Source organism: Microplitis mediator, chromosome 2 (assembly GCF_029852145.1).
Source record: "Microplitis mediator isolate UGA2020A chromosome 2, iyMicMedi2.1, whole genome shotgun sequence".
In the NCBI taxonomy this organism is placed as follows: Eukaryota; Metazoa; Arthropoda; class Insecta; order Hymenoptera; family Braconidae; genus Microplitis; species Microplitis mediator.
Genome location: NC_079970.1, coordinates 3,537,709 through 3,549,968, shown reverse-complemented (window position 1 = coordinate 3,549,968; position 12,260 = coordinate 3,537,709). Strand labels below are relative to the sequence as shown.

The 12,260-nt window shown below is 34.4% G+C and overlaps 3 protein-coding genes across 5 annotated transcripts; 1 reads left to right on the top strand and 2 right to left on the bottom strand.

Annotated features, from left to right (window-relative positions):
- Window positions 1-35: 35 nt before the first annotated feature.
- LOC130663392 (methionine aminopeptidase 2) lies at window positions 36-1,879 on the bottom strand. The gene is made up of 4 exons (XM_057462579.1): window positions 1,663-1,879; window positions 1,387-1,452; window positions 319-1,311; window positions 36-241 (listed from the first exon to the last, which is right to left on the bottom strand). The coding sequence occupies exons 1-4, from the start codon at window positions 1,805-1,807 to the stop codon at window positions 36-38; spliced, it is 1,410 nt and encodes a 469-aa protein (XP_057318562.1). The 5' UTR covers window positions 1,808-1,879.
- An 805-nt stretch (window positions 1,880-2,684) lies between these two features.
- Window positions 2,685-6,369, bottom strand: LOC130678526 (coatomer subunit gamma). The gene is made up of 3 exons (XM_057485791.1): window positions 6,134-6,369; window positions 3,746-5,952; window positions 2,685-3,661 (listed from the first exon to the last, which is right to left on the bottom strand). Exons 1-3 carry the CDS (start codon window positions 6,171-6,173, stop codon window positions 3,275-3,277), a joined length of 2,634 nt encoding a protein of 877 aa, XP_057341774.1. The 5' UTR covers window positions 6,174-6,369; the 3' UTR covers window positions 2,685-3,274.
- An 837-nt stretch (window positions 6,370-7,206) lies between these two features.
- On the top strand, window positions 7,207-11,894 carry LOC130678527 (putative sodium-dependent multivitamin transporter). Of its 3 annotated transcripts, none has more exons than XM_057485792.1 (8): window positions 7,207-7,359; window positions 7,684-7,819; window positions 8,036-8,257; window positions 8,660-9,000; window positions 9,083-9,202; window positions 9,495-9,712; window positions 9,780-9,997; window positions 10,072-11,893. In XM_057485792.1, exons 2-8 carry the CDS (start codon window positions 7,700-7,702, stop codon window positions 10,615-10,617), a joined length of 1,785 nt encoding a protein of 594 aa, XP_057341775.1. In that variant the 5' UTR covers window positions 7,207-7,359; window positions 7,684-7,699; the 3' UTR covers window positions 10,618-11,893. The 3 variants fall into 3 exon arrangements, with proteins under 3 accessions (XP_057341775.1, XP_057341778.1, XP_057341777.1); XM_057485795.1 differs by lacking the exon at window positions 7,207-7,359 and adding an exon at window positions 7,365-7,384 and having other exon boundaries at window positions 10,072-11,894; XM_057485794.1 differs by lacking the exon at window positions 7,207-7,359 and adding an exon at window positions 7,491-7,606 and having other exon boundaries at window positions 10,072-11,894.
- Window positions 11,895-12,260: the final 366 nt, after the last annotated feature.

The window sequence follows — 12,260 nt, the reverse complement described above, 5'->3', positions numbered from 1 at the left end:
AAATCATTATTGTGGTTTTTCATCATTGAGATAACTCAGTAGTCGTCGCCACGTGAAATAACTTCTTTACAAGTGGGACGTAATACTAGGGTATGTTCAAACTGGGCGGTATAGCAGCCCTTGATGTCAACCAGCGGTGGATAAGCCTCGACGGCCCCTTTATCGCAGAGATCTTTCAATGCCATTTGATACTTAGTGCAGCCAACACGATCTAGCCAACGTTTGCAGAATGCCAGAGTACCTGAAAAAATAGACAATAAATATTAGCAAAATTTTTAAAAAAATTATTAAACGTTTTTTAAAAAATACAAGACGTACTGAAATTTTTGTTGATGGTATTTAGAAGTGATTTACTGCTCTGCAGTCTCAATGGCACAAAACCGGCCTCGAAGCTCTTCATATAATGGGAACAATCAGCATCATCATGTACAATACCCCTACCAGTAGATCCAAAAGTTTCAATGGCATAAAATTCGTTTTCCTCCATACGTGTGGCCTCACCTCCGCGTACAATCGGTACAGTTTTTCCGGCATGAATACGATAAGGCGCAATAGAATGACCGTTTAAATTTCTAATTGATTTAACTTGATAAGTTTTACCATCAATTTCGACCTCATATGACTCCATGACTTCCTGTATAGCGGCACCGACATCACACAACTGTACATCAATACCAGCAGCTTTTATTCCCGTATTTGTTGCATCACGTACAGCTTCAATGAGCTTATCATACTTTGGATTAAATGACAAAGTAAAAGCGCAGTCGATTATTCTGCCGTTTATGTGGGTACCGAAATCAATTTTAGTCACGTCGTCGTACTCGAGTACCGTTGGATCACCAGCATTTGGTGTATAATGAGCCGCGCAGTGATTTCGCGAGCAACCTGTCGGGAATGCTAGCCCGGCTTTCAGACCGTCTTCGCCGATTAATTTTCTCGCAGTGTTTTCAAGCTCATTACAAATTTCTATCATCGTCATCCCGGGTTTAACCCACTTCATAATGTGCTTACGCGTCTGTCGATGTGCCTCGGCAGCCTGTCTCGCCTCGTTGTAAATGTCATTGTGCATTCTGTCAAGTGCACGAGCTTCTTCGCTTGAAAATCTGTCTTTAGCTGTCCTGTCATCTATTCCTGCTGCCGAAGGGTGGTCCATTATCTGTCCTACTGGGAAATTACCATCTGGATACAGATCCCCAATTGGTATACTCGGTGGATCTGTCTGTTGTTTGGCGCCTTTACCACGTGGTTTACGTTTTTTCTTCTTCTTCTTTACATCTTCTGTCTCTATTTCATTTTCCGCGTTCCCTGGAGCTGCAAAAGTATTTTAAAAATTTAAAAACCCTTTCGTAAATTAAATTACATTAAATTAAATTAAATAAAACGTACCATCAGCATCTTCATTATCGTCCTCCTTCTTATCGTTCGCTCCGTCTACTGCAGCAGTATCTCCAGCTATTTAAATATACAATAAAATAATTGGATTAACCTCCAAACCAAAACTTTATCTTGTCCGAAAAATATTAAACTGGAGTAAAAGTTAAGTCCCTTGAATATTTATCGAGTGTTTTAATTAAATTATCAAAATTTAACTTTTACTTTTTGTTTTTCAAAGCGACCGGAAAATGAGCATGGAAGCAAAATAAAATAAATAAATATACATACAAGGTTTCTTCTTCTTTTTCTTTTTCTTCTTTTTTTTAGCAGCATCGACAGGACTGCTCTCATCTTCATCATCAACAATATCTTCTGGTTCTTCGTCAACTAATTTAATAGTGGGCTTGCCGACTTCATCTAGGACCGCAGCCATTTTTTAAAATATTCACTGCGTATCTCGGCTCCTCGTCTCGTTCTACTCGATGTTGCTGCTGTTAAAAAGACATAAAAATAATAATATCACACTCATGAACACAAACTTCGGAAAACAATCACCAGCAACTAGTCGATAAGATCGTTTACAAGAATCGGTAATTTATCTGTAGGCGGCAAAACATTTTTTTTAAAATTAAACTTCTGACATGATCCCGAAGTTAGAAGACAATTAACAATTTTCGAATTTTTTTTTCCACAAATAAATTACAAAAAAACAAAAACTAAGGGCCAGTTTTTCAAACCGAGTTTATTTTTATCCGGGTTTTAATTAATATTGCTTGTATATCTATATATTGATAATATATAGATATACCAGCAATGATAATTAAAACCTGGATAAAAATAAACTCGGTTTGAAAAATTGTCCCTAAAAATATGCACATGTATAAAATTTAAAAAACTGTCAGTGTAATTTTTTAAAATATTTTTTTTCTTATAATTTATCGTTTTAAAAAAAATTCAAAAATTATTAGACGGTGGCTAACTTGAGTCCCCTGACAGCCAAACTGATGACAACTAAACCTACTGCTGCAACTTGTCAATTTAAACCCAGAAATTGGCAATTCCATAAGCTGACAACTAGACGTCAACTTACTGGGAAAGTTGGTAACAATTTGTAGTCAACAGTTACAAAGGTTGAAGTTGTCATCAGCTTGATCGCAACTAATTGACACCAACTTTCTGACCAGTCTTGCTATCAGAGATAAATTTTTTGAATTAATGAAGACTTTGTGTTCTCATATATATATTTTTTATTAACATAAAACGATATTAAGAATACAGTGATAAAAATATGAAATAAATGAATCGAAAAGTATTGATAGATAAATGAGTGTAAATGTAGCAGACATCAAATAAAATTAAAATTATAAATAAATCGAGTAAATAATTAATAAAGTAAAATTTAAAAAAATTAATATGTGCATTTTTTATGAATATTATTTTGTTAATTATTTACTCTATTTATTTATAATTTTAAATTTGTCTCATGTCTGCTACATTCACACCCGTTTAGATAATTATCTTAATAACTAATTGATTTATTTTATCTGTACAATAATTATAAGTATATCTAATTACTAGGGACAAGATTTTTGCCTTAACTTCGAAATGAATGGTGTCAAATTTTGGAATTACAGTGGAAATATTGGCCGTATAAAAAAATTTTTCAAATAAAAGTTGTAGGAAATTTTATTTTACAGAGAAAATGTTTCCTGTGATTTTTTGATACGACCAATATTTTCACTGTAATTTCGAAATTTGACACCATTAATTATTAATTTTTTTTAAATTAACGCAAAAATCCTGGTCCTACTAATTATCATAAGCATCAACAAGAGATCTTGATATATTATATTAATATTTAAATAGACACTTTTGATAATTAGACAATAATAAAATAAAATTAACCAACTGATGCGAGGACAAGTGCTGCGACATCTGGGTCCTGTGAGCGTACGGACAATTGCATCGTAACTTGGGTATCAGCGAGAGCTAATCTAGCGCGGGAGAATATTTCCTTTCCACCGCGGAAGTAACCGTGGAGTAGCAATACGTGCGATGTAGCACCGGGAGGTACCCTGTCGCTGCGATCCGCCGGTTCGAGAGCCAAGAAACCAACGAGACTCTGCACAGCAGCTTCTAGAGTTGTGACATTGGCTCCCAGAGCGAAGGTGTCTTCCATGCAAGTGAATCCACGTGTTGCCGCAGCTTCCCAGGCAGCATTCATGTCCATTCCTCGGGTGCCTGAGCCGCGCATTTGGTCAGCCAGAGTCACTTCGAGGTCTTCAAGCTGTCAATTTAAATTTTAAATAAATAATTAAATTAGTAACTAGTCATATTGGTACTCAGCTGACTGATTAAAAAGAATACGAACCATATACTCATCCTGGTATCCTTGGTCAGCTTCAGGAAGTCCAGTAGTAGGATCGCAGTCGCGAGCAATGAATTTCAAAGTTGCTGGAGTTGTCATTACGCTGGCATTGATGTCTTCAGGGAACTGTAGGATAGTGTAAGTTGTTCCTGGCTCGTTGTATGCTAGCTTGGGACAGGATATTTCACCAATAAGAGTGTATCCTTCTGGTGCTTCAACTGCGACACTGACGTTCTCCAGCACTAGGTCAGTCAATGTATTTAAGCAGTCGAACTGTAAGATGAGAAAATCGCCGCATGAGTGTTTGACACACTTGACATTGTACTCCGTTTCAGACTCGGTAAGTTCGAATACTGATGATGATTTAAAGAGCGGTGATTTCTGAAGGATCATCATCAATTGTGGAACTTGAGACAGTTTTTCAGTGTAGCTTTCTTCTCGTGTAAGTCGCGGTTGAGTTGGTCGAGTGATGAGCTGTACTTCTGCTGGAGTCGGTTCTTCGACAGCTTGCGCTGGCGGTACTTGACCGATATCGAATGGCTCGTCCATTGGAGACTGGATGTAATTGCGAAGAGCTCTCTCGAGGCTTGGGATTGAGAGCTGAGGTGGATGAATAAGTGTGGGTAAGATTGTTGGATCATTACGTTCCTGCAGAATTCTACAGTAATACGCGGCACGGTCGCGTACTTCGTCATCAGAATCAAGTTGGCAACGTGACAGTAAAACGAGAACGTTTGGTAGCAAATCTGGACAGACTGCGGCAAAATGAGCTAGAGCAGCGACTGCTGCTGCTCTTACACTTGCGCTCTCGAGGATCACGCGGTTGTAAATAAAACGAATGTGTCGGGATGGATTTTTTGAAGTTGGTCCTTCTTGGCCCAGAAGATGGAGGATACGTACAGCGAGAGATGTATGCTCACAGTCTTCAATAAACTCGCAGAGATGTGCGAGTCCAGCTTCTTTTGCTTCAGCATTGCCCTCCATTACAGCGATAATTGTGTCAGCGATAGCTGCTTTGTACTCCAACCCACCCTCGTCTCTCAGCATCGCCGACAGGAAATTCATCAGCACAGAGTGCTTGCGTGGGAACTTCTGGCACAATGCTCTGATTGCTTGAACAACAACGACTTTGAATTCATCTGAAATTTCTGATACAAAAGTCGCTATTTGTTTCATCAAACGATCTACTGAACTCTCAGCTCCGGTTTTAAGAAGAGTTGTGATTGCCAGTGTAGCAATTGAACGATTTGAATCAGTAATAAGATTCTCCAGGTCCAGGTTGCACGCAGTAACAGCAGCTGGATGAGTCATGGCGACTTTATTAAGCGTGCGAACGGCCGCGAATCTCAGCGCAGCTTTTGGTGACCCGCAGAACAGCTGGAGCACACTTATTGCCGGTGCTATTTCACGTATTCCACTGCGTCCAAGATTGACCAGAGCATGAGCAGCTTCGTAGACAACCATCTCAGACTTGTGTCTCAAGCAGCCTTCAATGAAATCCAGCAATTCGTTGCTCTCATTGACGTCATCCAGCAGCTTGCAAGCCATCCTGATTATCATGCACGTGGCATACGGACTTTTCTGCCGGCTCCTGATGAGTTTCGCCGCCAATTTAATGACAGCATGTTTATCAGACTTTCTCGCTTGATACAAAACACCCAGAGCGTGATACTGAACCATGACATTGTCAGAATTTAGTGCTTCCTGTGCTTCATTGGCCCATCTACGAGCAACGTCACCAGACAAGTTGCTCAAGTGAAGTGCTGAGACCAAAGCAGCACTCGATACTGCCGGTGATTTGTCCACAATCGCTTGTTTCATGTATCTTTCAATAGCAGCCAGCATCCCAGCATCAGTTATTGTGCAGAGAGCGCGTATTGCTGGTGCTCTGTACAAATCCTCTTTGCCGGTCATGTCCTTGGTCAGACTTGACGTCACTATGATCACATCCTCAGCTACTGTGCTCAATTCTTTGATTGCCAGGTAAACCAACCTACGCAATATGACGTCTCGCGATTGGAATAATTTAGTCATTGCAAAAAATGCTTCGGTGGCTTCTGTTGTTCCGAGCTGCACTCCTTGCATCAGCAGATACAATATTTTTGTCAATATGTGAGCACATTTTCGTGGATTTACTGGTGTATCATTGAAAGTTCTTGCTTCTTGGAGCACAGTTGTCTTTTCTAAATTTTGAAACGGATTACCACCTCCTAAAAATAATTATCATGTTAATTACTGATGGTAAATTTGAATAATAATTAATTATAAAATAACTATGATGAAATTTAGAGTTAATGTTAGGGGAGTTGTCAAACAGACGTGAGAAATTTAAATTTATAAGTGGTAACAAGTTATCTAATTGTTAATGCAAATGTCATAGATGAAACTTACCATCTTCTTCTTCTTTTTTATCCCGTTTGAAAGTATTCATTTTAAATATATTATTTATTAAATATTTTTATAATAACATAGCCACGTCACCTGGACACTTTACACACCACCAGCGGCCATTAGTTATTTTTTCTCAGTCAGTCGACATCGACAGTTTGGACAACTCGTGTTTATTTACTGGCGGGTTTCCATTGCTCGACTGCTTTTGTCTGCCTTTAATTATCACTTAAATTATTTTAAAAAATTCGTTTTTTAATTTTCGCTCAACTTTTTAAAAATAATCAATAATATATTTTATTTTATTTATTTATTTGTAATTTTATTTTTATAATTAAATTGACTGACCTGAATTATCAAGAGTTCAGTACTAGCCGTTGGTATGACAGTTGAATTTATAGCGACTGTTATTTTTAATGAGTGAATGTAGCTGACAGATGTCATTTTTTTATATTTTTGAATTTGAATAAATAAATAAAATGTAAGTAGAGTTAGAATAAAAATTTGAAAATGTCAATTTTGATTATTGAATAAAGCGCGCGCAATTTTTTAAAATTCAGTATTTTAATTATTTATTTATTTAAATCTTATAAATTGTCTCATATTTGCTGCATTGCCACTCATTATTTTGTGAGTGTGAATGTAGCTGACAATTGTCAGTTTAAAAATTTTAAAATAAACAATTAAAATGTAAATAGAACAAAAATTTTAAAATCAAAATTTAGATAATTGAAAAATCAGCGCGCGCAATTTTTTAAATTTTATTTTAATTATTTAAAACTTATAAATTGTCTCATGTCTGCTGCATTCACACTCATTATTTTTAAAATAACTATAAATTATAAATATGGTTGACATGGCGGGTAATTGAAATTTTCAAAAAAAGTGAAACCACCTAGCAATCCGTCAAAATTTATATAACATGCAGTACACTTACTAATTATGATGAAATTTAAGAGTATAAAATAATTTCCCGTTTAAAATATTGAATCAGCCGCCATTCGCGCTGGTCTCCAAAGACCAGGCCGGTCTACGTTAGAAAACTAAAGTTTACATCATAGTATGTATTGATAACACGTGGTAATCACGTATATACTGATGTATGTATAGATGTCTATATAAGAAATATAAAAATTATGTGTACTTAGTACTCTAAGTAATGTAATTGAAGAACCACAATTAGAAGGCAGGCAGTTTTTTTGTGCTGCAGCAAATAAATTTATCAGAAGGTGAAGGCTCTTGGATTATTATCTGGTTATCACTTTTAGTTATTAAATAATATTTGTCATTTTCCCGATAATAAATATATCATAGATCATAAATATACAGGATATATTTTATCTTTATAAATATCAATGATAATCACGCGGATAATTAAATTTTTTGAATGACAATTAAGAATAAAATTGTTGGAATTTTAACCGTTGATGTTTTTTAAATTAATTATTTTTAAGAGGTCGAATAAATTACTGAGTGGTGAATTTATCTGGATAATTGATATCATGAAAATTGTAATTGTTTTTTTAATGAAGTATTAATTTTTTTAATTTCAGAGAATAGTTATCGATCATGGGGGCAAATAAAATATTAGGAACGATCGACTATCTGGTCATTTCGCTGATGATTGCCATCAGTGTTGGGATTGGAATTTACTATCGTTTAACTGGAGGCAGGCAGAAAACAGCTGAGGTAATTCAGAGAGTACAGGATCGATGATATTAATGAGATAAATAAAATGTGACTAAGCATTTTTATTTACATAGTAATTGTCTTCAATCAATGGATTTATGTGTCGATAAATCACGCTCTTAAAAATATTCATATTGTCTACAGGCTCTGCTATGGACGTATTATGTGTGATGCAATCAGTTACCCTGACTCATTATTTTTTTTTAAATTTCACAGGAATATTTTTCGGCGAACCGATCAATGGGACCGCTGTCAGTTGGTATTGCTTTGATGGTGTCATTTATGTCTGCGATAACACTCTTAGGATTATCCGCTGAAAATTATATATACGGATCACAATTTGTTGTTATAAATATATCTTATTTAATTGGTACACCAATAGTTTGCTATGGATTTTTGCCAGTATTTTATAAACTGCAAGCAACGAGTACTTATGAGGTACGAAAAATAGTACACGGAAAAAAGAGTAGTGGAAAAATTACAGTTTTTAGTGCAAAAACTGGGCCTTCGTATAAAAAACTTCAAGGCTTGTAGTTTGCACTGTAATAATTGAGACTATTTCTTGTAATAAAGTAATTACAATTACAGATACCAAATTTTACAGTTTCTACCACAAAATTTGAAGGTTGAAAACCTGTTTGCTGTTAAGGACTGAAAAAAGTCTTATATGAAACTGTGACGTCTCAGAAATAATGTAATTTTAACAATTTTGAAGCAGAGGGACTTTGCGGATATTTTAAACTGTAATTTTGTCCGCTGTTCTTTTTTCCGCGTGTTAGATACTAGTTAATTAGTAATTTAGCAATTACAAGTAATAAATATGATAATATTTTTTGAAAGTATTTAGAAAGACGTTTTGGAGTACCAACGAGATTGTTAGCGAGCTTCGTCGTGTGGCTCCAAATGTTATTGTACTCGGGTGTGGTGCTTTACGCGCCGGCTTTGGCCTTTGAGACGACAACTGATCTATCAAGAATGAAAAGTATCCTATTAGTCGGCTTAGCTTGCGCTTTTTATTCGAGTATCGGCGGAATAAAAGCTGTATTGATAACAGATATTTTCCAAGCAGTTTTGATGTTTGCTTCGTTAATTGCTGTAATTGTCGTAGCCGCTTATTCGGCCGGTGGCCTCGACGAAATATGGAACATTGCAAGTCAAGGCGGCCGTTTAGATTTTAACAAGTAATTTAATATTTTATTTATTTATAATTCATGTATTATTATCGTTTTATACTTTAATTTATATAATTGTTATGGTTGATAGCATTTCTGTTGATCCCACCGAACGTCACACATGGTGGAGTCTTATAATTGGAGGACTTTGTACATATTTGTCACTCTATGGAGTTAATCAAATTCAAGTACAACGAATGTTAACTGTCAAGTAAGATATTTTATATTTTTAATTTATTTAAATACCACGGAAATCACCAAGGACTTTAGTTCACTAAATAATTTTTTTCAAGTACAACATGATTATCAATTTGATAATTAATACTTATCAAAGTAATTACTTATTTATTTTCGTTATCTGATTAAAATTTATTTATTTTTTTTTATCACCAAAAGATACGAATTATAGTGTCTATTGATATTAACCAGAATACTATTACACTAATCTTTTAAAAAGTTTTTGTAATTGTAAATTATATATAATTTAAATTATTTATTTCCAGGAGTCTAAGGTCAGCACAAAAGGCGCTGTGGTTCTGTTGGCCCGTTCTAACTGCACTGTCTATCACAACATGTTTCTCAGGACTTGCAATGTATAGCAAATATTATAACTGTGATCCAAAAACAGCTGGAGCAATAAAACAATCAGACATGCTGATGCCATTCTTCGTTATGGAAACAATGTCTTCAATACCCGGTTTATCGGGTTTATTTATCGCCGGTCAGTTCCACAAAATTCATTTATTTTTATATTGTTTAGCGTAACAATAATAACTATTTTATCACAGGTGTATTTAGTGCGGGATTAAGTACCATATCAGCGGCACTAAATGCTCTTGCGGCTGTTAGTTTGGAAGATTATATAAAACCTCTGTACTTAAAATGTACAAAAAAACAATTCCCGCCAACAACATCATTGATATTAGGAAAATTAATAGCATTTACACTCGGTATTTTGTGTATAGCTCTTGCTGTACTTGCTCAGTACTTAGGAGGTGTCCTTCAAGTAAATGAAACCATTTATTATTTATTATTTTCAGCTTATTTTCAATAACTAACATCAACATTTATAAATTGCAGATAAGCTTGACAATATTTGGAGCCGTTGGCGGGCCGCTAGTGGGTTTATTTACCCTGGGAATGTTATTTGAATCGTCAAATCAACGTGGTGCTATGCTGGGTACTACAGTATCACTTGTATTTTTATTATGGATCTCATTCGGTGGTCCGCGACCACTTCCACAGACATTACCGGTCTCCATTGAGGGCTGCAGTAATGACACGTTACTTTTACTCAACAAGACGCTGGAAATGAAACATCAAACCCTAGATGATTATTTGCATCCCCATGTCCGGAGTAACTCGGAATTTTTTTATCTCTACCGACTTTCGTACATGTGGAATGCCCCCATTGGTCTTGTGATGACAGTCGTCATTGGCATGATTGCCAGCAAACTGTCTCAGTGGTTTGGATTCGAGAGCCAGCGAGCCATGGATCCAGATCTTTTCTTCCCGTGTATCGCTAATCGTATTCGTAAGAGGCTTGAGACTGACCCAAGTATTACTGCACATAAATATCAATTTGAGCGTAAAGACGAGTTAGATAATGCCACCACGTGCTTGTGATATAAATATCGATACTTATTTAAAATTTAATTCATATCCCGGGACCTCAATGAAAGCTTTGGACACAAATATGAGTAATTGAGTCCACCGGAATACTTGTAATACCTAAGGTATTATTATTAGTACAATTTTTGTACCTATACGGTACTTAGATCGAATTGCTATAGAAAAATTTTAGTATTAATATAATAAAAAAATATATATTTTTTGATAATTTAATAAAATAATTAATTGACAATAAGGAAAGTCTACGGTTTCCGTGGCGCCGCTAAATGACCGTAAATTCTTGTAGAACTCTACGAAATAAGACTTTTTTTCAAATAGATATAACTTCTTCAAAAATGGACTAATTCAGACGTTTTTTTTTTTCAAAATTTTCGTCTTCAAGTGCACTTTCCAGAAAAAAATACAAAAAAATTAGAGATATTAAAATCGGTAATGCGCGTTTTCATCCCCCGACAAAATATCTCCGGACATAACATCCCCGAAAAAATATCTTTCGATATAATTTTTACAATTTTCCTGAAAAACTAGCACTCTAAATAAGCAGTTACTTTTTATTTATAAATTATCACAATTTCCCTGAAAAACAAGTACCCCAATTATTTGTGAATAGTACAAATAAAACATTTAAATAAAATAGAGAAATTTTGCTGATAGGATATTTTGTCGGGGATATTATGTCCGGAAATATTTTGTTGGGGGATATTTTGTCGGAGGATATTTTGTGCGTAGGATATTTTGTCGGGGGATGAAAACGCGCAGAATCATTAAAATCTGTGAAATATTTAACTTTTTTGAAAAAATTGCATTTTTCTCTAAATCCATTTTTCTCAAAAACTAAGCGAGATATCGAAAAATTTTATTCTTTAAGAAAGTCATTTCGTCGAGTTCTACAAGAATGTACGATAATTTAGCGGTGCCACGGAAACTGTAGAATCCCCGACAATAAAAATAATTGTACGTAAATATTTAACCAAAGTGCAGTAACCAAATAGTTGTAATTATAAAACTTTACGCTGTTGATAATTATATTTTTTAAAATTATTTTTATATTTTTGACATATGTTAATTTTTATAAATTTTATAAAATGTTAATAAATTTTTTTTTTTAATTAATTACCTAAATGTTGTTATGAATTAAAAAAATTTTAATATTTACAAAATTAGATCTAAAAAATATGACTGATGGTAATTTAATATTTACTATTTTTTATAAAATAATAGTCTCAATTGTTTACACTCAGGAGTATATCAGACATTATACTTTATTACTACATTTTATTTTATTAATAAATCGATTTTTTAAACGCACTCGCTTATTTATTTTATTACTCAAAAATTTATATATAAATATAAATAAATAAAATCAAAACTCCTTTTAAAAACTAGACTTGTTAATAATTTAATTTTCACTTGCGTCATCACAGAGATTTAAAAAATTCCGGCGCAGTAGAAATTAATTTTATCCACAAATTTTGAATTTCAGCGGCAAAAAGTGTCCAAGTAGAGTTACTAATTATTTGTACAATCAGTAATTATAATTATCAATTACTTTCAATAAAGCTGATCATTATAAATATTTTAAAATAAAGAATAGTCTATTTATGCCATCTGTTCAATGAACTTTGAATTTTATCGCA